We start from the raw sequence: 27,932 nt of genomic DNA on the forward strand, positions 1-27,932 counted from the left end.
AAGAGAAGGGTTCCGCACGGTTGCTGCCGTCAAGTGGTCCATCCCCAAGGCCCGCTACGCCCAAATTGCATTATAATATGTCGAACTCCATCATGGGGTCACTTCAATTTCTTAGTGCTCTCATCTCTGTTGCTAAGTTTTGTTCAAGATTGAACCGAACTCGACTCGTGACTACACCTTGTCGAGTCAGCTAGCAAAACGATCCGGAAGCTTTATTCCAGGCAATGTAGCCGAAACCTTTGAGCAACACTAAGAAAAAACATCGTCACACTCGAAAGAAAAAAGGCATACCTTATCTACAGGTATTCTAGGCGATTTAATCAACCACATTGAGAATAAATATTGACCATCCCACGGTGATGGCGAACTTTTGGCCAAGTTTTTGCAGCATCTATAGGGTGAATTAAATATCGTAACAATTAAAAAATTATGCGGTGACCTCGAAAAATTAAATCTAGGATTTCCGGCACATTCCAGGACCAGACTCTTTGAATCTCTATAGTTTCTTCTGTAGCAGAAACTGTTGTTAGATTGAGCCGAAAGTGCTTTGACCCTCTCATAGTTCATCCTTGGCATCATTACTGCTCGCTTCATGGCTTGCAGTAGAATCTGAAGAAGCAGCAGTTCTCTGTTGTGAGGCCGGTTTCTGAAGCTTCAATGGAATGGATGCGTGTTTCTTTAAGAATTTGTAGTAGGCCACCACTGTGCGGTCGGTGTCACAAGTAATCTGCAAAGAATTATATTTAGATACATAATGATAGTATATTCCTAATACAACGAAGATTTTAGAATATTGAAATAAACTACTGCGTACAGGATCAAAACTCTTGTTGCCCGCTGGGAAGAACAGAAGAGTTGGGAAACCATCTGGCTGTAAAACACACAGTGAAATTAGCATCAGGAATTCTATGCAGAAATGCTTATATGCTTAATGTCTCGAGAACTTCCCTTCAAAATTAAGGTTTACTCGAAATCTTTACTTTAAACTTCCCAAATAGGAAAATGGGTTGTCAGAAAACCACATTCAAACAAAACGGGAGTACCTTAGCTCGAGGGTGCTCGTTTGTTGTCCCATCCATCTTGGCGATGACGAGGGAATCTATACCTCTCAAATGCCGGCCAAGCTTGTTGTATATGGGTTCTAAAGATTGACAGTGCCCGCACCAAGGAGCATATATCTATTTCAAAACAATAATCATAACCCACAAAACAAATACAAATTTAATGATCATCCCATGTTCGTTCAGGTGCAACGGTACTCGGATCTATATCTTACTGTAGGTTGCACTTGGTGTTAAATAGAAATTTTTTAGTACTACTGAGACTATAACATCATCACAGATGAGCAGACTTGTACCTCGAGAAGAACGTCTTTGGACTCATCCAACACGATTTCATCAAAGTTATTGCCCACCACTATTTTGACGTCTCCATCATTCTGTAAAAAGAAATGACAAAAGTGGGAACGGATGTCTCATGGATACACGTCAATGTCCAAGTAACCAATTGAAACATACTTTTTCAGGTATAGGATCGGATTTGTAGAAGGGTCGAAGATTATCTTGCAAAAAATTCTCTCCAAAAGACTACAAGATTAACAAAATCCTTTAGACCACAATAACTCACAGTTCCAGAAATTGTTCAGTTCCATGAAAACGAGTATTGAATAACCTTTATGCTGCTAATGGTCAATTCTCCATCCAATAAAAACTTCCTGGCATCATCATTTCCTGTGTATGCAATAACCTGGATTTCAAATTATTGTTATCAGATAAATGTATCATTATTTAATATATTAATGAATAAATGAAAAAATGTTACGTGACGGAAACAACAAAGACAACGGGGAAGATTTTAGAGGGGTAATCAGCGAAATAACATCAGCCAAACAATTTTCTAAAAAAAATGGCCTTATTTGTATTTGAAAACACTCAAATACACTTGTAGAAGGTTATTTTAAAAAAATTAAGTTTGACCAAAGTTATTCCCCCAAATATCTCGATTTTAGACAGGGGCATTACCCTTGGAAAGGCTCCACTGACTCCAAAGTATTCAGAGACTTCTTTCCCAACATCTTCATTATCCAATTCCACATAAACACATAGAAGCTGCAATAGATTCAATAAAACAATTCACAGTGGAAACATTTATCATGTATCACAAGTTGGCATGAGCGAAAATGAATGGAGAGGAAATGGCACAGAACCAAATAGCAGGAACCTATATGGAAAGAAACTGAGATCTTCAATATGTTTAATTAAAATATCATGCTCATTTGGCTAACCATGTTACAATGTTAATAGTGCAAAATTTCAATAATCAGATACAAAACATGCTTCAGTTTTCACCTACAAATTTTTATTTTTATTTTTTAAAAAAATAATACAGGCATACCCAACCTCCAAAGTTTCGAAGGTACTGAGATAATAAGAAAAAGAATGCGACTTTTAAAGTTAGACTAAGATACTGTAGATTCTGATCTAAAGAAGAAATGTGCAAATAATCTGTTAATTGAAGCATGCTGATAAAGACTGTAGTCACCTTTCCCTTGACAGTTTTTGCTGCCTCTAGAAATGCTGGATAAAATTTCTCCGAATCACTGGAAGTGGCAAAAAGTATCAACTGTGATAAAAAAAAAAGAAGAAAAAAGAACAAAATTAAATCAGCCTACAAATAAATAAATGAAAATAGAATTCTTCTTATCTACTGTTAAAGTGGGATCGGCCTATGATACCTGTTTCTTGATCGGATTCTCAAACACTTGTCTTGCACTCTCCCGTGTCAAATTGGTGACAAGAGGAAGCTTATTCTCAAATACAAAGTCTGCAATTGCTGACTTAGTGAACTGGCCATCTGCCCGACCACGGAATAATGAACATAATTACAATATGAGGTTAAGTTCTCAAAGAAAGAGACTAGGAGAACTCACCAAAAATGCCAAGTTTTTCAGCTTCTTTTTTAATTACAGCCAAAGCTGGACGTTTGATGAGAGGATCAATGTGGAAAAGTTTTGCCACATCTGAAGATGTTGTCTGGTAAAAGCTAACATCATCTTCGAGCTTTGAGGCAGCACCAAGTTCCTCACTATCCGAAGCCTACAAATTCATAGGTTAATCAGTGCTGCTTCACTTCAAAATAAATTTTTCCAAAGCACATTGATTATCGTCATGACATGTCAGACTACACTGAACGAATCATGAACGAACTTCATACCGAGGGAATTAACTAAAATTTAGAATTTTACTAATTTTAAAGTCAATTATCCTCTTTAAACTCAGGAAAGACAACCAAGAAGATTAGAAATAGTGGATAACCATACCACCAAACTTTCCAAATAGCCCAAAACTAATATGTCTTGAGATGCCAGAATGCTTTGTGCTTCTTCAATCGTTGTAATATTTTGCAATATCGGTCCTATCTTTTTCTTCAACCAAGAAACAATAGAATCTCTGTAACAAAAATTATTACATTAGAAAATGTCTTGCAACGTAAGCTATCGAATATTTGCAATATCACAGTTGGAAAAGAAATTAAAATCATCAAATTTCCGACCGTTGATAATAAAATCAAATTCTATCGATGAACAACACACGCAGTTTAAAAATTACTCATTTAATACGCAAAAAGTCAAAATTTTACTTGGTGCGGTGCCCAGTATAGGGTTTTTGAATCCCATCCACGAAGAAGTAAAGAGTAGGAAACCCCTGCACATCGAACTTCTGCGCCAGCTCCATCTCCTCCGTGGCATCGATCTTTGCCAGCACCACCTCCTCATCCTTAAGCTCCGCCGCAGCCTCTGCGTACTCCGGGGCCAGTGCCTGACAATGCCCACACCAAGGCGCGTAAAACTCCACCATCACAAACCTGTTCTTCTGAAGGAACTCGCTGAAGTTCGATTCCTTCAGAACCAGCACGTGGGTCTCGTCCACCTCAGGCGCACTGTAGCTGCCGTCATCGTCCGTGTACGTCGATAAATCATCGTCTTCCTCTAAATCGTCATAATTTTCGTAATCTCTCGGATGGCCGTAGGGATGAGCTGAATCAGATGATTCGGCATAATTTTTCTCGTCTTGCTCAAGAAAAGTGAGATCTTCATCTTGCTCAGGTTTTGACGACTGTATAGTTATACTGAAACAAACTAAGTACAGAAAAACTGAAAGAATCATCACATATTTCATTGCCAATTACCAAAAAAAACACCAAAAATTTCGAGAATTCGTTAGTTTATGGGTGTAGTACTTGAATCGACGGGTGAAGGAATGGACGACAAAAGGTGACCGAAAGCGAAAACTGCTGATTTTTTTATTAATTATTATTGTTAGATCGGAAAATGGTTGTGCCGGGGATCGAGGGTTCAGGAACACCACGTTGTCAGAGGAGTGAAACGTGGACTTTAATAATTGGTTGAGTTGGAAGTTTAACAAATAGTATATTGACATGTGTACTGATTGAGTACATTTGACTTTTACATGCCGAGGACGTAAGTCGTCGTCCGAAACGCAGACGTGGAGGATCATACAAGACTGGCATGGGTTAGAATTTAACATTACATATAAATTTTTTATTTTTTGTCTTATTAAAGTTGTTACAATTATATATAGCATTTTTTTACATGGAATAAGATAAATCATTAGAAAAATAATTTACAAACAATTTTTTATTTTATTCTTATTTGATTTATTTAAAAATGGTTGTACGTTTTTCAAAACTTATTTTATATGAGTATATATTAGTAAAAGAGTCGAAAAATTTAAATTTTAATATATATTTGTATTTATTGTTGAAAAATCGATCAAATTTTTTTTATTAAGCAAATAGTCATGCCCTAGTTTATTTTGTAAACTAGCTCGGTGATAAATTGGTGATGGATGATTTGAAATGATATTTTTCAAATTTCTTGACTTTTTCTTACTGGAAAATTTAAGTAAATTTAAAAATTGTCTGGTTTTCGGTATCAGATAAATTAAGTTATTAGAAGTTATATATATAAACTTTAACATTCAACTTCTTGAGTTGGCATTTTGTGTGAACTTATATTCAAATTTTTGATCTTAAACTCATCAAATTAAGATAAATATAAGCTTATTTATGACTATGGGTATGATTTGTAATCAGTGGTTTCATTCATATTTATTATATTCATCTTCATCTTTATTCATATTGAGTATTCAATTTCATCAACATCAACACATACCAGTTGGAGAATTGAATATTCAAACCTTACCCAAATATCTTATTACCACCTATAATTATATTTTCTCAAATTTTAATTATTTCGAATAAACTATGAATATTTATTAAATTATTGAATGATAATAAGAAAAAAATAAATATAAAAATTAGTAAATTAAATATTATAAAAAATAACAAAATATTCATACTAATAATTTTCTTAATTCCATCCAACTAATAGTATTCACAAAAACATATTAGAATTATCATCATAGTCGAAAAATCATATATACTAGTATACTGATGTACGTGTTGCGTGCTTGTATAATATTTTTTATAATTCATTTGATTTATATTTAAATGAGCATCAAAATATAATTATAAAAAATAATGAGGGACTACACTGTAATTTTGATAAATAAATTAAAAAATTTAATTAAAAAAATTAAATAATAAAAAAATGACCTCAATAAGAATTAAACTTATAACATAAACCTTAAAAAACAATGACTCTATCCACTGAACTACATATAACCTGCATTAAAATTTTAACATTTTATTAATGTATATAATTATTAAAATAGACCATGACACCAAAATTAGTTACTCTAAGTGTCTCAAACTTAATAAAATAGTATATATATATATATATATATATATATATATATATAATCGAGTATTCGGGTTGAATATGAGTAAAATTCTTCAAAACCCGCCTCCATCCTCGTACCCAAAACTCTCGACACCGATTACCACGTTCATATCATCCATTATTTGGTTCGGTTTCGGAGGAAATTGCCATCCATAGCCTAGAAAAGTCAAATATTGGGAGTTCGTAGAGTTTATCCACTCAAGCATTCACTGCTAACAGATGTTCAAAGTCCTCAATAAACCGAAGTAGAACAGAATAGAATCAGATATCGATGGTGACGATGAGGGTGATTTATGAAACAACACAATTTATTAGTTACAAGAATTTCATAGCCACACAACCATCCAGCCGTCTCATCTCCACCGTTAACCGCGACGCTCAGATCTTGTCACCAGCCAATCCACAACCTCCCCAAACACAAGCTCCACATTTTCATCTGGTTCTCCCGCTAGCTGGTGCCACATTCCAGGGTAGATCCTAAGGGTCTTATCCTTGGAGGACGCGCGGCTGTAGAGCTCCTCTGCACAAGCCGGATCACACACTATGTCTTCCCCACCATGCACAATCAGAAATGGCACATCAACTTCATGGAACTTCCCTTGCAAGTCCCTGCATACCCTCAACAGTTCTTGTGCAGTGGCTGCACGAGGCCTCAACAAAGGCCTCCTAGGGCTTGCAAATGCCAGCTTTCGCTTCCATTCCACCTTTAAAACAAAGAATCATATGAAAACATGTCACACGTGCTACTTAAACTCAGGAGGGAAGAATTTCTTTGGCTAATGTTATTGAACAGCAGTCCCCCATCTAAACCGTCAGCTTTACACGTAATTGTTTAAAAAAGTGACCTCCCGGCTCAGTCATTTTTATACAAAATTACATATAAATGTCGCCGAGTCACTTTTATTGCCTCCAATCTCTTTTTCCAATCAAGTCTTAAAATCGACGGTAAATTCATACAATATTTTCCTTTCTCCAATAACGTGTTTGGAAATACGGTGATACAAATCCATAAAGCGTTCGTATAACATGAAATAGTCGACATTATCATTCTAATTAGTCTCAAGCCTTTCTATAACTCAGATTTTGCAAATAATTACCGAGAATTGATCTTCCAATTTCATTCAAAATGTCCATTCCAATTCTCCTTTATAAATAGGGACGGCCAAGCAAGCCCACTCGTATGTAATCTTAAGAAACAAAATAAAAAATCGCCACTTTCTTAGGCCATCCCTACTAATTAACCAAATAAATTCCGACGATTCAAAATTTTAAAGCGACACAACCAGTTTTCCTAGTAATCTACCAAATTCTAAATCATGGCTTCTATTGGATGATTTACGAACATTATCCATCATTCGTGATCACATCCTATCAGATTCCGTCGAGAAACCGAACTACACTATAATAACAAAGTTAAAAAGTGGGGGAAAAGGTTACCTTGAAGGAAACACCGGGTATGGAGCCGCGTGTAGGCACAACGCACCACGTCGGAACCAAAAACGCAGCAAGGGAAAGGAAATGCTCCAATGGCCATGGTGGCTTAAACTTATCACTAATCCCACACATAGCCCCGTTTAAAACGACGCCGGCGAACTTCCTATCCGGTAAAATTCCATCACGGCGAAGCGTTATCAGCAACGCAATAGCACCGCCAAGCGACTCCGCGTACATGAACGCCGGCAAATCCGGCCCGTACCTCGCGCGGAAACTGTTGAAGAACAAAACACATTCATCCACAACGAGGTTCATGTCCGGTAAATGAGCAATTAAGCCTTCGGAGAAGCCGTGGCCGAAGTGATCGATAGCGCACACGGCGAATCCGTGCTTGGCAAAGTGCACGGATGTGAGCTGCAGGAACCAGCTGGTTTCTCCGGTGTACCCGTGCACCACGCACACTATGCCTTTGAGCGGGGTTTGCTGCTGAATGGGGGTCCACCACTGGGTGAAGAGCTTGAGGTTCTGCTTGCTGGTGATGTAAGCAGAACCGTGGTCGACAGAGTGGCGCGTGTAGAACTCCTCCGGCGTCAGCGAGCCAAAGGGGCTCGTCTCGTTGGCTTCGGCTACAGGGTGTGTGTGTTTCATTTTTCGTAGGTTGCCAGAATGCGCCGGGGTAATTAGAAGCGAGACGGACATAGTGGAGGAGGCCGGGAATAACTATGTTAGTGCATCCGCGTCCGTCGGAATTAATCCATGTTAATAACTCTCCATCTTATCAAAAATAATGGGGTCCACGAGCCACATATTCATTACATTAACACTTCCCCATTATTAACACACACCCACGTTCATTTAATTTCAACTTTCATTATTTATGGATCCCACTGTCCACTTACTCATTTTTTTTTATTTTTAATATTTCAATATCTTTCTAATATTTTTAAAATTTTACAACAAATATTACTAAAAATAAATAGTATTATTATTTTAAAAATAACTTAATTCCAATATTCATTAAAATATTATTAAGAAATGAAAAAAAAGTTGGACTCTTTTATTTAAAATATTATTCAACACAATCTCTTTAAAAAAAACACAAAATACAAAGAAAACGAATTACGATAATTGAAAAGAGAATTACATCAATCGAAAATTACATATTCCATTTCTCTCTAATTTGGTCACACAGTCTTTCGAAAGGATTTCGTATTCCTTAAGCAAATATTTGCTCTTTTAAGCTTCAGATTTGTTCAAAGCCGCTTTTGCTTTCATCTCCTCTATTGCAAGTTCTTTTTGTTTCCATTCAGATTCGTTCTTCTTTATGTCTGTATACTGAGTAAAACTTTCGACAAACTGTCGTATCTGGTTGTCAAATCCTCCATCGATGATTTTGCTTTGTTTTTACCTTTTCTTTTGCGGATTTTTGACCAATTGGACGAATCTCTTCTTCATTTATATCTAAATCAATACTGGCATCTTTGTTCGATGAGGTGTTGCTAGCCCCCGACTCTGAGATTCTCGCTTTCTTTGTACCAACCAAGTGATCATCGGACTGTGGAGTGAACAGTGGACGTGTTTTCATGATTGTCCACACATGCTCCAGATTAAATGCAACTCCATTATTTTCATCACGATATTTTTCATATGCAAACCGCAATACGTCTTCATCACTATGGCCGCTTCGATAAGTATTGTAAACACTATTATAATTTGCGTTGAAGCGATTTACCTTTTTTTGGACGGTATTGTGCCAATGAGATCGAATCACGTTTAAAGCTCTCCGAGATGAACCAGCGGGACGATTGTCATTGTAGTAGTCCGCAACACGTCTCCAGAAATCATTCCCCTTCTAATCATTGCCGATGACTGGGTCATCACTCATTGTGACATACGATCTCACTAGTAGCTCGTCTTCCTCCTTTTTCCATATTATTCGCTTCTTCGTACCCTCAACATCTACATCAGCATTTTGCACATTTTCGAGATCAACTCGTGTTTCACGGTCGGACAACTGAGTCTCTGGGACAAACGTAGGAGTTGGCGGCTCGTTTTCGATTGGCATATTGATGGATTGTGGATTATATAATCCATAAAAATAAGGCGGCATGAAATCTGGGTTGCCTATACTTTGCCAATATTCAGGTGTAGGCGGTGGATACGGAGCTCGGGAGGTGTAATTTGGATGATTCGAAGGATTTTCATAACCTTGAAATTTGAAACAAACGGCCAATTTGGAAATTGTGGTGGATATTGTGTAGAAGAAACAAATCGAGGTCGATTTTGTGAGTTATGACTATTGTCACCCATTTGGCTTAAAAATATGAAAATATAAATGTTGTAGGGATGAATTTGTAGAAATTGATTAGTATATATAGTGAGTAATTTCGAATATAGCCGTTGGTGCATAATTTTGCCATTTGAAAATAGCCGTTGGTGATAATTAGCGACGGTTTTTGAAAAACCGTCGCACATAGCGACGGGTGTTAAAAAACCGTCGCAAATAGCGACCTTTTTTTTAAAAAAAACAGACGCTTTTTCACTTTCCGACGGTTTACGAAAAACCGTCGCAAAGTTGCGATGGTTTACGAAAAACCGTCGCAAATTTCGAAATAACGCCGTTCATTCTGATGAATTTCTTGGCTGCCATGTCAGCCAAGATTATTAATTCTTGCGCCCACATTGGTGGGCGAAAATTAATGGGTGTTATTGACACCCATTAACCAACCAATGTGGGTGCCCTTAGTTGTGGAGGTGAACAACGTGTTACATTTATATATTTATATCGTGCTGAATTTACAAATCTACCCCGGGAACAAACTATGACGGTTTAAATTAGACAAAAATTTGTGTGAGACGACGATCTCACAGATCTTATTTTGTGAGACAGATCTTTTATTTGGATCATCCATGAAAAAATATTACTTTTTATGCAAATAATATTATTTTTTATTGTGAATATCGACAGAGTTGACGTGTCTCATATATAAAAATTCGTGAGACCGTCTCACCAGAGATCTCATCTTTGAATTATTTATGAATCCAATTGCAACGGATCCTATTGCATGCCAAGGTATAAATTTAAAATATCTATTTTTTAAAAAAATAGATATAAGTAGATGTGTGTATATATATATATATATATTAAAAAATTAAATATATATATACATATATATATATCATGTCCCCAAACAATTTCTTAGTACTTGTTTGGATTTTTTTTCGCGCTTTTATTTCGTGAAAATAATATATGCAAATCATTAATTTTGTGCTTAGATTGATTATGAATTCACTTCAACGTTATCTAATCCGAGTTTTTTACACAACCCAAAAGTTATGGGGTGGTAGGGAAGGCATGATCAAATAGCATAAGAATTGTTGGGGAAGGGTTGTTGCAACAGAAATCCTGGCTCCTCTACCTCATACATAAACTCAAACCAATCGTATGTACAAAATTCAAACCAATGTTACCAACAAACTATTAAAATCATAATTGTTATATATGATGATATTCGAAAGCAGATAGTTGGAGATTTCAGAAAATTTGAGGCCCTAAACTTTTGATATTTCTACTAGCTAGGAATTGGGATATATATATAAAAGGTTTACCATTAAACATCACACATTATGACTGATATAAGGAGATTCCTGGGTCTTGTCAGCACGTTCCGTACCGGCTTCAGCTGTTTTCTTCCTCGATGCAAGCTGAATTAATCAGGAGAACAAAATAATTTCGGCTGAGTTTGGGCTCTATCAAATCAAATGCACACTACTAATATACTCTATTTTCGATTATTTTATTAATTAAGTATCGGAGTTGGGAACTGATTTAGAAGCCCAGATGACATGAAATCGACATGAAAACGCAATCAAAATTTTAAAAAACTTGGGTTGGTAATCTGGTATTTTCGTGATTTCCGAAGATGGATTGGAACTTTGTTCCAAAAATTTTAAGTACAAGTTGAATGAAATGCACAATTGGGAAAATAAATAAAGTGAGAATTAGCGGTTTGCAGTCAGTCACCTCCACAGCAAAAGCAGCAATAACAGCAGGAGAGGATCATGAAAATTTCTCTGCAGAGCATGATAAATCCTCCACCCTTTGAATTTAGTTCTGCAGTATCATTTTCGTCATCCAGAAGCTTCTGCTGATTCCTGCAAGCACCGCTGGTTTCGGACCGCTGCTTTTCGGCATTCCTTCGATGAAGATTCAACTCCAGCTTCTTCAGATAACCGCTGCTGAATGAGTCCCGTAGCCTTAGAGACGGCCATAGATGCATATTTCTGATCCAAATCCGTAGTTGACACAAGTTTGGGGGAAAAAAACACTACCTTCTGTTAGATAAACATTTGCACCAGTGAAACTCCAAAACAACCACTCTCTCCACAAGCCGCCTGCTGCCAGGCCAACCCGTTGGCCGGCCTGCCTCTCGCTAGATTGAGAAGTCCTCGACCAGCCCAATCAAAAATGGATTGTAAGTTAAGTGGGCTGGCTCATCCAAATAATAATAATAAAAAAATCTATATGATTAATCGAATTTGATTATTTCTACAAATTTATAAAAAAAAATATTTAAAAAGGATTGTAAGTTAAGTGGGCTGGCCGATATAGGTCTACCTTTAAACCCGACTAACTTAAACTAGTTGGTTTGATGGACCAATCCGATATGCTCAACCCATATTGACGACTTTATCCAAAACAAACACATGTAAGTGTTCACGGACAAAATAAGTCGACTCGAGACAGTATTTGTATTGAAAATGATATTTTTAACATAAAAATAGATTTTTTACCATGAGTCGGATTGGGATCGAAGATCCTTCTTGTAAGATTGACCGTTAGATTGTCTCACTACAATTTTCATAAAAAATCATATAATCTTTACTTAGAAATTAACAATCTTTTTAAAACTAGATGTCTTCCAATCGTTATATAAAAAAAACCTCGTGTAAATATATGGAATAAAACCCTTAATTTAATATAAGATATTTTATAAAAATTTCATATTTTACGAGAGTGAATCGCATTTTTTCAAACTTTTCGAATACATAAATAACTAGAAAAGGTATATAGTGAAGATAATAAATAGTGAGTGCAAAAATTGTTTTCGATAATACTTGCATAAATTATATGCAAAAATTTCAAACTTTGCAATAAGTTTTAAAATAACCATCTTCCACTACGTAGATAGATTTAAAAAAAATAAAAAATCATATTTAGCGTCTCCAACATAAATCATATATCACTTATATATAAATATATACAATTTAATGCATATTTTTTTTGTTATATATATATATATATATATTTATATTGAAATATATTGTATATTGAATTATATTATTGCCGACATTTTGTTTTCCCTTTTGTTGTTGTTTTCCCTTTGTTGTTCATTGGATACCTGTAAATCGTGCATTCGATTTCTTTATTAAATCAGAAATTTTACCCAATGTGGATAGATACTATAATAAATCTACAATTAGTCACAATCCGAAACAAAAGTAGACATAATGAAAACAAAATCAAAAATGTTTTTTTCATAATGTTATTATTTTACCAATTACGATATGTTAGATTGTATTCGTTTTTACGTTTAAAAAATATTATAATTTTTTTAAATGCTATTATTTTATTTTCTTCTATAAGCCCATTATAAAAACATCATCATCGTCATTATTATTATTATTATTTCAAATATTCAATCATTTTCCAAAAATATCTAATTATATTGCATTATAATACAATAGAATATATTTAAACCTTTAACTATGCATAAAATATATATTATCGTATACATAGTGGAATATCTCCATCAATTAGGGGTGTCAATCGGGTGGGTTGGGTCGGGTTTCGGGTCAACCCGCGAAATTTTTTTTATTTTTTTTCAACCCGAACCCAACCCGAAGTAACCCGAAAACCCCCAACCCGAACAGAACCCGTATAACCCGACTCAACCCGTCTAACCCGCCTAACCCGAATTTTATTTATTTTTTTTAAATTTTAATAAAAAAATTAATGAAAAAAATTCAAAAAAATAAAAAAAAATAATATTTTAATTTAAACACATAATAACAAAATTTCCGATTTAAATTTGAAAATTTAATCGTAGAAAATTAAAAGTATATCTACTAAATCAAATAAAAAATTGTTAAAAAAATATGCAAAATAAATATTAAATGATGAAAATTTATCATATAAATATACAATAAATTTTGTTCAAACATACAATATATAAAAATATAGGTAATATTTTCAAAAAAAAAAGTCCCGATCCAACCCGAAACCCGCCTAACATGGCACTAACTCGAATCAACCCAACCCAACCCAAACCCCAACCCGAATCTGATTTTTTTCGTGTTGGGTCGTGTCGGGTTGACGGATCGTGTCGCATTTTGACACCCCTACCATCAATATTTTCCCATAACAAATCTTTATATTTAAAAAGCAAACAAAAAAAAACTTTGCGGATCTTAACTTTAAATTTCACTCCTTCAAGATTGAATTTACATTTTGGCACGGTGATTTGAAAATTTTCCCATATTATGAAAAATAGAGATAAAAATAAAATATCAAATTTTGTTATTTTCTCTGTAATTCTTGCCCTCCAACTTGCAGCAAAATTGTACTCGAACTCCGTGCTCTCTCACTGTCTCACGTGTCATTATGACGCCAAATCCGCAGTTGACACTGACTGTATCAAGAAAACAAGAAAGCATGAAGACCCATTTCAAATTTACTCACTTTAAGGTTTTTCAACGTGCAGAAGTTTAAGCAACAGTGTTGGATAGATCAAATCTGGTTACAAATTTATGTCCCACTGAAGAAAGGAGAGATCTTTGGTGGTTGGGTTGGATTTTGTTTCCAATTATGAAGGCTAAAGGGGTGGCGGCGGCGGGAGTTGTATTGAATTCGAATCCTGCCATTTCTTTTGATTACAAAAGGTATAGAATTGGCAACGCATTACCTTGTTTTCATCACTCCACGTGTCCATTTTCTTGATTGTTTTTTTTTGTCGGAGTTCTCGAATTGGTTTTTCTGTGATCTGTCGCTCACTCGCTCTACATAGTAGACTCTGCTTCGTATTATTCAGACATCATAAAAAAAATTTGATCTTTCTATATCTTCTAATTACATTCAGTTTTTCCAATTTATAGTACTCTGGATCAGTTTACGTTAATTTGAAAGGAATTTAAAATGAGAAAAATTCTGGTGAACTGTTCGGGTCTTTTACTTCAGATTAAATACCGACAAATTGTGAATTTTTGTCATTAAGGTTTGAGATTTGAATTTGTAGGTACATTCGATATGAGAGTGAATTTGCTCTATTTTCTTGAAAACAGATAAGAATTCGATAGTTTGATTTTACTGAATTCAAGAAATTTATTTATTTAAATATTTGAAATTTTAAAGGAAGTAAATACCTTCTGCCATTTTTTTGGTTTAAATTAAATAAAAATCAAGGGGCACTTCGGAAATAGAAACTCGAGGTGAGCGTTGAACTGCGGTGGTGAGGACTTGAGAATGATGATGTTAACAACCTTTTGTAGCGAGAAATGTTTCTATTTAACCTGAGTCAGAGGTCTTCTGAGGCTGACTGCAGGTCCGCGGAATAGTAAAACTATTTTTTACTTGATTCTAGATGTGTAAACGTATGTCATTGTGTTTGCGATAGTAATTTTTTCCCCTGTTTTTTTTCCCCCGAATTTTATGCTTGATCCGATAACGATGAGAAAATAGACGTGAATTCTTATTTTTTAAAGAAAGGAAATTTTATGTTACTGAAAAAACAATGCGGCTAATATCTAGATCAGAGCTTTTTCTAAAATCTCGCTTTTACTTTGTTTTGTGTTTATAAAAAAAGCCTAAAAGAAAGTTTCAAGTCTCTGCCGTGTATCATAGAGAACTATTACTTACGTTCAAGTTCCTCAAATTTTTGCAGGGATGCATATGGGTTTGCAGTTAGACCTCAACATTTGCAAAGATATCGGGAGTATGCTAATATTTACAAGGTTTTGCCTCCTCGGAGCAAACTTAATCTTCTGAACCTCTGTGTTTTTTTAGTTAATTTTTTTAAAAATTATCAAAGTAGACATATTTTTGCTTACACTGATTAATAAAGGAAAGTTTGTCTTTTCAATTTGGCGTGGTTTTAGGAAGAGGAGGAGGAGAGATCAGATAGGTGGGAGGACTTCTTGGAAAGGCAAGCGGAGTCAGTTCAGTTGGGTAGGAATCTCTCTGACAAAGATAATGCCATAAATTCCAATGTTGAATCAACCAAGGTAATGAATGATGACTCTGATGGCAAGACCCCTAATTCTGATAGCTGTATCGAAGAAAACAAGAAAATTCCGTCTACTACAGAGACAGAAGTTCATCATATCCAAATATGGACAGCGATCAGACCATCTCTTCGAGCCATAGAGGACATGATGAGTTGTCGTGTAACAGCAAAAATCAATTCGGTAAAAAATGAACTAGCTTCTGTTGATGGCATGCTACTCCCTGCAATCGAAGAAGCTAGGCCTGTAAAAGGAGCATCTGAAGATGATTCTGACGAAGAGTTCTATGATTTGGAGAGATCAGAGTCAGATCCTGTTCAAGACATCCCATCATGTGACAGTACTCATTCCCCTGCAACTGGTTCTACTGGGAATGAAACTTATTCCGGATCTCTACCCCCTTGGAAGGAAGAACTAGAATGTCTTGTTCAGGGAGGAGTCCCGATGGCACTTAGGGGAGAGGTTTAGCGAACATTCTTGAGTTATATTTTGCCTTTTCCTCTAGCATTGTTTTATTCACTCTTTCGCTTCGACTTACAGTTGTGGCAGGCCTTTGTTGGTGTTAGAAAACGTCGAATTGAGAGATACTATAGCAATTTGCTTGCTTCAGATACTAATGTAGAAAGCAAACAAAAGGTACCGGAGGACAAGAATCATGGACTACAGCGTGGAGGTGTGCCAGAAAAATGGAAAGGGCAGATTGAGAAGGTTCTTTATTGTGAACTTGTGAAGTTGCTGTACCAGTACTTCTAATTGCTTAAAATTTCACTTCCACATGGAAACCTTGTTTCACTTGAAATGCAGGATTTGCCTCGAACATTTCCTGGACATCCGGCTTTGGATGAGGATGGTAGAAATGCTTTAAGGCGTTTATTGACAGCATATGCTCGGCATAATCCCTCTGTGGGATACTGCCAGGTATTTATGTCAGAAAGATTTCGCTGATCTGTAACATGTTGGGCTCACAAAAATTACTGATGGGTGCTAAAATAACTGTTAGTCGTTGTAGATCTGCTAGGCATAACTTAGAATCCCATGGAGAGGAGAAATGAGTGGCTGGTTTTTAAATACTCATCCCGATTGTTTACTTTTCTTTATGATGGCCCATATATGCACTATCCTGTTTGTGTAGTTTCCATTTTTGTTCTTTTTGTTCTATTTTTAGTAGTGAATTATTGAAGTTCTGGGGCTGTTAATAAAGGTGGGGGTTGGGACTTGGTTTTAGGCCAATGAAAGATGTAGTAAGATGTTTATATGTTTTAAATTCGCAAATGTGGCTCTTGATTTGATTAGGGCATTAATATCTCATTTTAAGGACTACAATTGTATTTCTGAGCGTTTATTTGACTACTTGTGCTTTTCTGATCAACTCCATCAGCATTTCACTTTGTTTTATACTTGCAAGTGTCATTTTGTTCATTTGCAAGCATCTCATTATACTTGGGACAAAATCCCCTCGGTATCTTTCATGAGATGATTGTTTGATTTTTCTCAACTCATTTTTTGCCATTGATGAAGCATTGAAGAGTCTTGTCGGTGTTTAGGTTTCTGTGTTGTTATTGATGGTTACTCTATTTTCTTTTAAAAAGATTTTTAAGTGGAGGCTATTCATATTCCTAACGCTGCAAGATAGTTTCATGCTGAAAATCCATGCTTTTATTTCATGAGCTTTAAAAAAAAAAAATAATCTTTTGCGTATTAAATCTTTGATTCAATTTTCAATTTGAGGTTGTGAATCATTCTCACAAAATATCTCTTGCTTTATGGCATTGCTGATGTTTTTCCAATTTATGCAGGCCATGAATTTCTTTGCTGGCTTGTTATTGCTTCTGATGCCAGAGGAAAATGCATTTTGGTTGGTTTCAATTATGGTTCACTTTTATTTGCTTGGTATTTTTGCTTTTATTTCTAAGAGGACCTGACCATGCAAAGACTCTTACCTTGCACATCAACCTGCATTTTACCATCTAATGGATGAACTTAATTACATATTTTATACATTGTTGGTGTTCGTCACGCTATTCAGAACGTAAAAAGTTCCTTAATTTTCAGGACTTTAATGGGAATTCTAGATGACTATTTTGATGGGTATTATTCAGAAGAAATGATCGAGGCTCAGGTACTTGTTTTTTGATTTTGATTAGGAGTTCTTTCCACAGATTTATAAATGATTTTTTAAGATTTCTTCTGTTGCATCGGCTTTTGGCAGGTTGACCAACTTGTTCTTGAGGAGTTGGTTCGAGAAAAATTTCCAAAATTGGGTTTGTTCCTATTTAATGATTTGTTGTTCACAGCTATCCGAATCAGATTTTAACATAATCATATCTTTCTGGTCCTCATTAATCTTATATCTGCTGCAGTAAACCATCTAGATTACTTGGGAATGCAGGTGGCATGGGTGGTTGGGCCGTGGTTTCTCTCAATATTTATGAACATGCTTCCATGGGAAAGTGGTCTGGTTCTTTGTCTCGAACATTCAAAAGTTGATATAAATAGCATTTTGGCAGTTTAGATTCTCTATTGACTCTTCATGCTGTTATAATTAGTGGTATAACAAATATATGAATTCCCCGCCCTTTCTCCTTATTAGCTTTAAAGCAATTGATTTTTTTACGCAAAAGCTTTAGATCTGATGTATTTTATCTGCTTTCAGTTCTTCGGGTCTGGGACGTGCTTCTATTTCAAGGAAATCGTGTAATGCTCTTTCGGACCGCACTTTCTTTAATGGAGTTATATGGTAATGGGTCATGACAATCTTTATTTAATCATTTTGATAAATTTCCCGAAATTCTGTCATCTGCATGTGATATCTCTATGTACAGTAGCTGCCTTGGTCTTTTCGTTTACCTCTTTATTCATAAAATAACTATTTATTGTAACTATTATTTATATATATAGACATTAAACTTTGTAAAATACACCCTCTCTCTGATTAATAGTATAAATTTTAGTATTTAATCAATAAATCATATGTCGTGATGGATATATGTGATGCGTGAAACCCAACGTGTGTGCTCAATTATTAGCATGTATATAGTGACGTGAACTTTTTTTGTGTCTTACTTGTACAAACTTATGGTGACCATTTTGCAGGATCAAACTCACCTTTTTTCAGTTTTCTGCAGGACCTGCATTAGTTACAACCAAGGATGCTGGAGATGCTGTTACTCTTCTTCAGTCATTAGCTGGCTCCACATTTGATAGCAGTCAACTTGTCTTGACGGCTTGCATGGGTTACCATAATGTTAATGAGACAAGATTACAGGACCTGAGAAATAAACACCGGCCAGTTGTCAAGGCTGTATTAGAAGAAAGATCGGAAGGGGTTCGAATTTGGAAGGATTCCCAGGGCCTGGCTTCAAAATTGTACAGTTTCAAACAAGATCCTGGTTCAATGATGGTCGGTGCTGGTAAACCAGGACAAACCGATGTACAAACAAATGGTGGCAAGTCTTGCCTGGATTCTTCATCTGACAATGTGAATGGGTTGTATATGAGTTTAAATGGGAACGAGGTGACTGATTCTGTTAAGGATATTCAAGATCAGGTATATATTTTGCAAGCATATAATATCACATAACGAGTTTATACCCTTTGCATGACCACATAATTTTTAAATTTCCTTTACCTTGACTATGTTGGTTGCTCCTCTCTTTCTTGTTCACAAGAAATATTTTGGACCTTAAAAAAGTTATTTTTCCTTACGTGCAGTACTCTGTACGGATGACTTGTTATACAGTGTTGATCCTCTCTTTTAAGTCACAGTCACAATTATCTTATCGAAACATTTTCAATTTTTTATTCTTCTCTGCTCAGGTGGTATGGCTTAAGGTTGATTTGTGCAAGCTTCTGGAAGAAAAACAATCTGCTGAACTCAGGTAAACACAAGCCTGTTCTATCGAGTTTCATTTACTTGTGCTGAAGGCAGTATTCATCTCATTGTTTTCATTCTGTACTTATTATAAGCTATAGCGGAGATAACTTGTAGGTTATCATATTATTTAGTTATTCTATCACTTTTATAACAATGAAATCCCAAATTGTGTATCATTTGGCACTCTAACCACCATCCATTTATTGAGTCAACCTCTACATTTGTCATCTATCTATGAAGATCCGCTTCTAAATCTCAAATAGCTTATATAGAAATTATCTGATAGCTTAAAATTTTGGAATGTGAACAGTTTTTTCAAATCTTTTTGGAAAAGAACACTTCCTAATTAAATGTCTGAACATAATTTGATTATGACCAGAGTATCAATTTTTCCGGTTGATGAGTGATATAATTACTTTGTTTGTTGAAACATATGCTAAATGAGTTGCACATTTATGATTGAATTACACTTCTTACTTTTTAAGTTTTACACCATTGTATTTGTTGTACAGAGCCGAAGAACTCGAAACTGCATTGATGGAGATGGTCAAGCAGGATAATCGGCGACAATTAAGTGCTAGGGTATGTGAATCTCCATGAACTCATATCCTGTGTTTGTGTATATACTTGGAAGCGTGATCTAGAGGATGCAAGCTGTTGATAACCCTCATCTTCCAAATTTACTTTATTAGTTTTTTTCTTCTTTTGATTGATGTTTTTCTCGTTCCTCTCTTTTAGAGTATTGTCTGTATATGTAAGTCTTATAGATGATACTTTTTTTCCTTCTTGATTTATGAATCTTGCATATGATTTATTTTGTCGTAGAATTTGGTCTAATTTCTGACGCAAATACTTGAGTGGTGGTATCTTTACTTGTTTTCTACCTTATAGAATATCGATGTACTTGCGATTGGACTAATCTATTGAGAGGATTGTTTCACTTTTGGCACATTGGCGAGTGATTTTCTTGGTTCTTGGAAGTAACATGGTTAATGTGTATCAAAGATGTACAAAAACTAGATATGAAACTTGGTACTTCATGGTCTCTGGAGTGGGTCAGATCAGCAGTCTTTTAAAACTTAACCAGTGATTTATGTTAGATTGGTGTCTTTACCTTTGAAGTTGCGATGAATTAGCCAAGAGAAATTATGACTATTTGGTTTTGGCTTAACAAATTAGGTTGAACAATTGGAGCGAGAGCTCTCTGAGCTTCGGCAGGCCTATGATGGTAAGCAGGAACAGGAAAAGGCCATGCTTCAGGTAATAATATTGCTATAAGATTCAGTGAAGAAAATATTACTTATTATTTATCTTATAATTGCTTGTTAGTCATGGTGGTTAAATCTTTGGATTTTTCTATAGATCTTAATGAGGGTAGAACAAGAACAGAAGGTGACTGAGGATGCTCGAATATTTGCTGAACAAGATGCTACTGCCCAGAGATATGCCTCTCAAGTGCTTCAGGTTTTTACCTCCTTTGAGATTGTTTGCAACTTTGCATACTTGTGATATATTGTTCTATGCACTAATTTTTAAAAATATGTGAAACAAAACCTGATAATAATGTTAAAAGATATTTCCTTGAGACCTCTTATAATTTGTTTTGTAATGAATTTCTTTCAAACTTTCATTGATTCGGTGACTCGTTTCAAAATTAGTTGTTGCTTTGCCATAATTTGCTTTATGTTTAATTTAAAGGTATTGATATGACCACGTGTAGGAAAAATATGAAGAAGCAACTGGTGCTCTTGCGGAGATGGAAAAGAGAGCCGTTATGGCAGAGTCCATGCTTGAGGCAACTTTACAGTACCAGTCTGGGCAAACCAAAGCGCAACCTTCTCCACGGTATCTCACTAGTTTCCTGAATATAATTTTCTGTCAATTATAACCATTTGCAACTACAAAAACCGAACTTATTTTGTATGTATGCATGCAGTATGCTTTTCCAGCCATATTTTTTCTGTCTTTCCAAAGTTTCGGTGCCCTGTTTCGTTAAAAGAATTCTGTTTATCGCTGATGTGTGTAATTTTTTCAGATCGACACAGCAAGATTCTTCTGTCATTCGAAGTAATCAAGATCCTTCTCTAGAAATTCAGGCAAGAAAGATAGGCTTACTATCTAGACCATTTGGGCTAGGATGGCGCGAGAGGAACAAGGTCAGTCAATGCTTTCACTTCTCTTTCGATGTTTAATATGATATATTTAGTCCATGGTCTTTTTATTGGTTGATTGTCTGGTGCTTGTTACCTATCTGGGTTTCTTCTGTAGTCTATTAGGTTTCATCAGTATTTCAACTATATATGTTCCTGTAACTACGCTATGCTAGCTTTTATTACTCTGAACTTTGACCTAATCACATCTACACCTCTCGTAGGTTTGAAAAAAAATAACACACACAGTTATAAACCCAATAATGTATCATCCCAAAGGCTTGTCTATTGGGTTGTGCTATTTATTAATTTAATATATCAATGACAATTGTAACAACATTCATATGGGATATAAAAAATCTTGCATCTTTTTGTAAAATGTTTAGAAGAAGGAACTGCCAGAAAGACAGAGGTTATAGGCACAGACCCTCGAACCTTCGGGTGCCCAGCTAAAAACCACACACACACACACACACAGAGACGGAGATTTGAATATTTTGGTAAAACCTGCCATTTTACGACACGTTAATGTAGGTCACAGGAAAATTGTAGCGTGTCATTGTAATTATTCAAGTCTTTTGGTGTGTCTATAATCTATATATAAATGACACCAAATTTTACGGGTCAATGGTCATTATTCTAATCTAGTCTCATCGTTTTCTTTTCCAAGTGACGAAACCGTGACAATCTCTGCAATTTTTTCTTGGGATGATTGTGTACGAACTATATAAATAGCTACCAATTCCGATACTGACTCACTTTCTGTAAAAAAAAAAAAAAAAAAACAAAAAAAGTCAACGAGTGTTGAGGAATCCAATGATGGAAGAACATCAAACGAGGGACTGAGTTCAAGCACCGAACATGAGAAAACAAATGATCATCCGGTTGAAGAGAAGTGAAAAAAGAGGCACTTGAATGGTGGTACAGTTGTCGCAGGGTATCCTGTAAGAACCTTGAACCCTTCATTCTCGAGTCTTGTAAGTAACGCCATTTATCCAGGCAGGCGCTTCAAGAGCCATACAAAGATTCTGGTTCCGTTCTTTTAGCGCATAAGAGGAAAGATATAGACTGCTATTGTTTGTTTGTTGATTCATTGAACAATAAATGGTTGGTAAAGATAAAAAGTAAAAGAGATGTGACTTCATCAAAGTTTAGCTAAATTGTAGTCTTTGCTATAGCTAAGGTACTCAAATCTTTTTTAGAATAGTGGAATATGATAACAGTAGTAATTGTTCAGTGAAAATTATCATATTCTTATCAGTTTCCTGTTTTTCTTGGGCGAATTCTGCTAGTAACGGCTTAAGTAGACATTATATTCAGGTTAACACTAATTTAAGAAAGTTTTGTAATGAACCTTTATACTGGGAAGATGAACAGCAAAATATCAGGGTGATGAAGCAGGCTTAACATCATCAATTGGACTAGAAATTCCCTGTCGATCCCTCTCACACCATCCTCAATATCAGTTTGCTTCATTCTTGCATTCTTCTGCATAAAAATGGCAAACTGGTAGAGCTGCGTCCAAGTTAAAACTAGCGTTCAAGGCAATATAATTTAGATGAATTCAACAAAAACAGAGCAATATTTTCCAGAAAGATTTTGAGAAAAAATAAGTGGTCCCACCATTTAATTCAAATGATTTTTTAAAAAAGAATTTAGAGAGCAAGTCTAATGGGTCTGCCACTTTGATGAAGACCACAAACCTTTCGAGTGGTTTCAAGGTGCCGTTTACACGAGTCATGAAACATATCGAACGCTGGATGAAGCATTAATCCACCTGCATCAAGGAATTCAAGCTTGTTAATATCCAAAAAGATTAGATGTGATACTGAGAATCATTAGTGAGAATATCAAGGCAAGAAATAGTAAAGGATTCATGGCTCCAAGCCACGATCGATCTTAGCAGACTTGAAAAGATGAAGGCAGCATCGTTGTTGACAGGACTTAGATTGATATCAGAGCCAGAATCCGATTCGTCGGAGCAACAACTCGGACTCCTAGATTGTTGATGACAAAGTTTCCAAATCTGACGCCATTTCAAAACAGCGGCAACCAGTCTCTCCCAGTTTGTCATACGCCTTGGGCATATTTTCCCTTCAGAACGCTGTTATTTCAATAGCTGAAACAATTTTTGATGAGGAATGCATGACCCCATGTCTCCATGTCTATTGAAAGTCTTTAGAAAGACCCTTGAGTTGATGTTTTTGTCTGTTGCAACTTTTTGAGGAAATGCAACGTTAACTTTCGCAAGTATGTACGCAGCAACGACTTGCTTGACAGCTGGAATATATAAATACCTATATCCTTGTCCACTTCAAGCGCCCACACACACACACCCGTTATATTTGAGGTAAATTACAAACAGCCAGACCGTCATTTTGTCCACTTCCTGGTATATCTTTTTCTAGGAATCATGCAGTGGATACCAACTCTTAACAAGCCAAAGATTCCCTAAACATTGGGGTGGATGCCCCTCAACTTCCAAAAGTTAAATTTTTACGTACAAGTTTTCAAAATTTTCAGAAAATATATATCTTATTTTAAACTCAGTGAAAAATATCCTTTCTAGTTTTGCACCTCTAACCATCGCATCATGGCTTCATTTTGCATGTATTCCCGGACATGGCCGGAGAAATGAGGGACTTTACTTGGCAACCTCAGCTTCCAAAATATATTAATTTTAGTTTATAAACTTTAGAAAATTTAAACAATATGAATAGATTTTTATACATAACTCCCGTAATAATATAATCTTAAAATTTGCACCAACTAACAATCGAGGCTTATGTCCTATTGAAATCAATTTCTTTAGTTTATTTTCTTGGTCAGATCCTACTGATGATAGGGTGACTTTCTATATATTTTACTCCGCTTAATGGGAAAACCTAATTGGAAAAACAGTTCAATCAAACTCCAGTTCATTCTTTCTACGCCATTTTTTGGACAGAACTATTACATGGTATTTTTTTTTAAACGACTTTTATTGTATTTAAATGTTCTTTAAAGCATGGAATTTGAAGATGCAAGTAGTAGGTTCATGCACCAGGTTTCATTGTTTCAATACCTAAACTCGATCTACTCATCTACCGCGTCATAGCAGCATGCAGCTTCGTGGCTTGAATCCGCAACTTACTATATATAACCAAAGCTCCCTTCGCATTATTGAACTGACGGAGGTTTTGCTGGCTAGACTCTTGAACTGGCCGTTTCCGGGGACCAGTTCTGAGAATTAATATAATTTATGGCTGTAGCCACATCTGCCATGGAAGGTCGGACGTCGGGATCCATCTGAAGGCACATAGCAGAAACAGCTAGAGCTTGATACAGACCCCTAACTGGGTACCGACCTTGCAGCTTGGGATCAGCCATCTGTGTGAATTTTGTTCCATCTTGAAATAAAGGACGAGCCTGCAAAAGAGCAAGAGCAGTTAAAACGTCTGAGTCATATTCTCTAGGCATAACATTATTCCACCTATATTATAGACTTGATCTATCATGAATTCTCATTATAGATGAGTCACGAGCTTAATCTGAGGAAGGAGACAACTCTCCTATTCTCATTCCAGCCACCCCCCTTAATTGGGTGCTAACTCTTGCTAGTGAAATTTACTGGCTGTGCCTTTTCTTTTTTATTAGTCCAAAAGCGTTGTGCTTAGACGAGGGAATCGATGTGGATCCTCCACCACTACAATAACCAAAAAAGGGAAGTGGACAAGTCTCACCACAAAGGGTACAAAAGATCAGTGCATTCTTACAAAAGGAAGACTAGTTGTATCCATTTTTTTATAGAGCACACGTGTGCTCGGGGAATTGTTTCCAAAAGACATTAAAACTTGTATGCGCGAATGCAATTAGCCTACGCCCTGGTCACCACATCTCCTTACGGGAAAATATGAAAGAATATTACCAGCCAACAAGAAAAAATCTTCTAGATTTGGAATACAATACGATTGTAATCCCATTTGACAAGCTCAGATTAAATCAACTTGCTAAGAGATCAAAGAGTCTAATTTCTTCTATATTCTGTAATCTACAATAGGTTAAGTCTGAATGAGGCAACATGCTTAAGCTAAATCATAACTTTCCCCTGGCTACTATGCCAGCAAAGATGTTTCACAAGGAAAAAAAAGGTCTGAGAATCACGCACCCATGCAACTAAACTGATCTCTTCAACGTCTCTTGAATTGTCAATAGCCCTTTTGCCAGTAATTATCTCCAGTAGGACAACTCCATAACTGTAAACATCTGCTTTGACTGTAAGTCGTCCTGTCATTGCATATTCTGGTGCACAATAGTCGTATGTTCCCATAACTCTAGTAGATACGTATGTTTTGTCACCAACTGGACCAAATTTGGCCAATCCAAAATGAGAGAGCTTGGGATGATGCCCTTCACCGAGTAAAATATTTGAGCTCTTCACATTTCGGTGAATAACAGGTGGATTTGCCGTATCATGCATATACACCAAGCACCTTGCTACACCAGTGGCTATTTTCATCCTTGTGTTCCAGTCAAGCGGCGCTTTCTCAGGTTGAAGGTCTGTAATGTGCAAACATAGAGTGTTTTTATATGCTAGAAAAACAATGTTTGAAGCCATCTCAAGCATATAGTAAGGAGCGAGGATGGTAAAATAGAGGCACGAGAGATGTTTAGTCAAAAAATTAGCAAAAGCGTTTCCTAGTGAATGGTGTCATCAATCATTGAAAGCAAATATCTCAGAGCCCACTTACACAATAGCAACTTCAGAATCAAATGACACTCACAAGTTTGTTAGGTAGTGAACGCTTTTTCAACCCTTTTATCTAATAACAATAATGATTAGATGCTGAAATGTCACGATCTATATACCATGTAGATGGTCATCCAAAGATCCAAATGGCATATACTCCTGAACTAAAAGTCTATGATCACCATCAGCGCAATACCCTATGAGGTTCACCATGTTTGGGTGGTGAAGTTCACTCAGCATCAACACTTCGACAAGAAATTCCCGGTTTCCTTGCACACCGTTCCTATCAATTTGCTTTACAGCCACAATCTACATGAAAAGGTTCGTTCTGGTTTTAGTGATCAAACTCTATGATTAATTAGTAAAAGTTGCATTTCATGTGTGTGTAAGTGTGCATGAGAAAATTCAAAGGAGAATAAGAGGTTATTGATACAATCTGAAAACACTCAAAGGCACCACGTACACAAAGAACCACATGAACTATTCAATTGCTCTAAAAAAACACATACTGCGACTGTTCCATGATGTTAGAATGAGAAAGAATAATAATTTCCAACTCTCCTATATGGATAGAGATTAGAGAAAAAGGTTCGAAACTCTATATTTTACTGAAAGTTTATTATTTTATACATGGAGAAGGATAAAAGCAGGTCATCCCTAGACAGAATTTCAAAGCTGGAATAAGATGCACTCAATGAAAAGGAAGCATTTCTATCCCAATTTCTTCCTTTTAAGTAACACAAAACCTGTTTAGTGCCCTTAAGTTGACCTTTATACAACCTTCCAAATCCACCTTCACTCAAAATGAAATCTGGTCTAAAATTCTCAGTAGCAGCAGTCAATTCACGAAAAGTAAATGCGCGTGGAGCAGTATGAATCGATCCCTCATCTATTGAAGCTTTCTTTGTCTCCAGCTCTTCTGCAAGTGACATCTAAACCGATCAGATAGAAAAATAATCGAAGGAAGATCAAGAAGTAGTGGTAAATGGCCGTTGATCGCTTCCAGTGTATAAATAGATGGGCCTTGAAGGCTTGAAAAGCCAAAGGGAACACAATTGAAGGAAGTAGAGCTTGATTCCGATGCTTCGGAGCAGGTGCTCGGGCTCCTCGAGTGTTGGTGGCAAAGTTCCCAGAGCTGCTGTTTCTTCAAAACTGCTGCCACGAGCCTCTCCCAGTTGTCGTACACCCGAGACATCTCCTCTCCTCCCTCTACGATTTTCAGAAAATGATCTGTTATGCTTATTTCGATAGTTCAACGTTTGATGTCGGGAATCCATTTGCTATAAACAAATCTTGTGTTGATTTTTCAACCGCGCTTCTAACAGCTAGCTGGCACCAGACTATCAGAGCACGCATATATGTTCATAACCAACAAAGGGCAGGCCGGAAAATGTCAAATGGATTTGATTTGGATGGAGACAAATTTGACGTCAGAGTTTCCGTATGTTCTTATTTAAAAATTTAGCCTTTTTCCAAGAAATTTAAATTTCATGCGAAATAAGCAAGATATTATGATTTATAAACGTATATATATTATTGCAACTAGACGTATTCATAGATCGATCGGTTAGATTCGATTTTTGATTTTTTCGATTTTACAAATATATAATCCGATTTCCGAATTATTTTTCTTCAGTTCGT

The 27,932-nt window shown here is 35.9% G+C and overlaps 4 protein-coding genes and 1 long non-coding RNA gene across 7 annotated transcripts; 1 reads left to right on the forward strand and 4 right to left on the reverse strand.

Moving 5' to 3' along the window:
- Positions 1-191: 191 nt before the first annotated feature.
- On the reverse strand, positions 192-4,493 carry LOC142533368 (protein disulfide isomerase-like 1-4). The gene is made up of 12 exons (XM_075640113.1): positions 3,640-4,493; positions 3,320-3,449; positions 2,930-3,095; positions 2,735-2,853; positions 2,542-2,622; positions 2,022-2,108; positions 1,672-1,746; positions 1,518-1,586; positions 1,358-1,438; positions 1,044-1,178; positions 815-871; positions 192-727 (listed from the first exon to the last, which is right to left on the reverse strand). The coding sequence occupies exons 1-12, from the start codon at positions 4,176-4,178 to the stop codon at positions 557-559; spliced, it is 1,710 nt and encodes a 569-aa protein (XP_075496228.1). The 5' UTR covers positions 4,179-4,493; the 3' UTR covers positions 192-556.
- A 1,493-nt stretch (positions 4,494-5,986) lies between these two features.
- LOC142533371 (caffeoylshikimate esterase-like) lies at positions 5,987-7,988 on the reverse strand. Its single transcript, XM_075640115.1, has 2 exons — positions 7,262-7,988; positions 5,987-6,528 (listed from the first exon to the last, which is right to left on the reverse strand). The coding sequence occupies exons 1-2, from the start codon at positions 7,955-7,957 to the stop codon at positions 6,190-6,192; spliced, it is 1,035 nt and encodes a 344-aa protein (XP_075496230.1). The 5' UTR covers positions 7,958-7,988; the 3' UTR covers positions 5,987-6,189.
- Positions 7,989-10,737: 2,749 nt separating this feature from the next.
- LOC142533142 (uncharacterized) lies at positions 10,738-11,706 on the reverse strand. Its single transcript, XR_012816684.1, has 2 exons — positions 11,283-11,706; positions 10,738-10,963 (listed from the first exon to the last, which is right to left on the reverse strand). It is a non-coding gene; the product is annotated as an uncharacterized LOC142533142 (long non-coding RNA).
- Positions 11,707-13,923: 2,217 nt separating this feature from the next.
- On the forward strand, positions 13,924-20,877 carry LOC142532543 (uncharacterized). Its single transcript, XM_075638825.1, has 15 exons — positions 13,924-14,200; positions 15,199-15,268; positions 15,413-16,000; positions 16,079-16,246; positions 16,343-16,456; positions 17,335-17,393; positions 17,591-17,657; positions 17,748-17,799; positions 17,899-17,991; positions 18,192-18,275; positions 18,664-19,085; positions 19,355-19,416; positions 19,925-20,016; positions 20,592-20,672; positions 20,775-20,877. Exons 1-13 carry the CDS (start codon positions 14,127-14,129, stop codon positions 20,010-20,012), a joined length of 1,941 nt encoding a protein of 646 aa, XP_075494940.1. The 5' UTR covers positions 13,924-14,126; the 3' UTR covers positions 20,013-20,016; positions 20,592-20,672; positions 20,775-20,877.
- A 546-nt stretch (positions 20,878-21,423) lies between these two features.
- LOC142532544 (serine/threonine-protein kinase PBL27-like) lies at positions 21,424-27,685 on the reverse strand. 3 transcript variants are annotated; one of them, XM_075638828.1, is made up of 8 exons: positions 27,315-27,685; positions 27,038-27,210; positions 26,411-26,600; positions 25,710-26,101; positions 23,471-24,970; positions 23,266-23,339; positions 22,362-23,050; positions 21,424-21,579 (listed from the first exon to the last, which is right to left on the reverse strand). In XM_075638828.1, exons 1-5 carry the CDS (start codon positions 27,484-27,486, stop codon positions 24,749-24,751), a joined length of 1,149 nt encoding a protein of 382 aa, XP_075494943.1. In that variant the 5' UTR covers positions 27,487-27,685; the 3' UTR covers positions 21,424-21,579; positions 22,362-23,050; positions 23,266-23,339; positions 23,471-24,748. The 3 variants fall into 3 exon arrangements, with proteins under 3 accessions (XP_075494943.1, XP_075494941.1, XP_075494942.1); XM_075638826.1 differs by having other exon boundaries at positions 23,266-24,970; XM_075638827.1 differs by lacking the exon at positions 21,424-21,579 and having other exon boundaries at positions 22,194-23,050; positions 23,266-24,970.
- Positions 27,686-27,932: the final 247 nt, after the last annotated feature.

Source organism: Primulina tabacum, chromosome 18 (genome assembly GCF_025594145.1).
Source record: "Primulina tabacum isolate GXHZ01 chromosome 18, ASM2559414v2, whole genome shotgun sequence".
Classification (NCBI taxonomy): domain Eukaryota; kingdom Viridiplantae; phylum Streptophyta; class Magnoliopsida; order Lamiales; family Gesneriaceae; genus Primulina; species Primulina tabacum.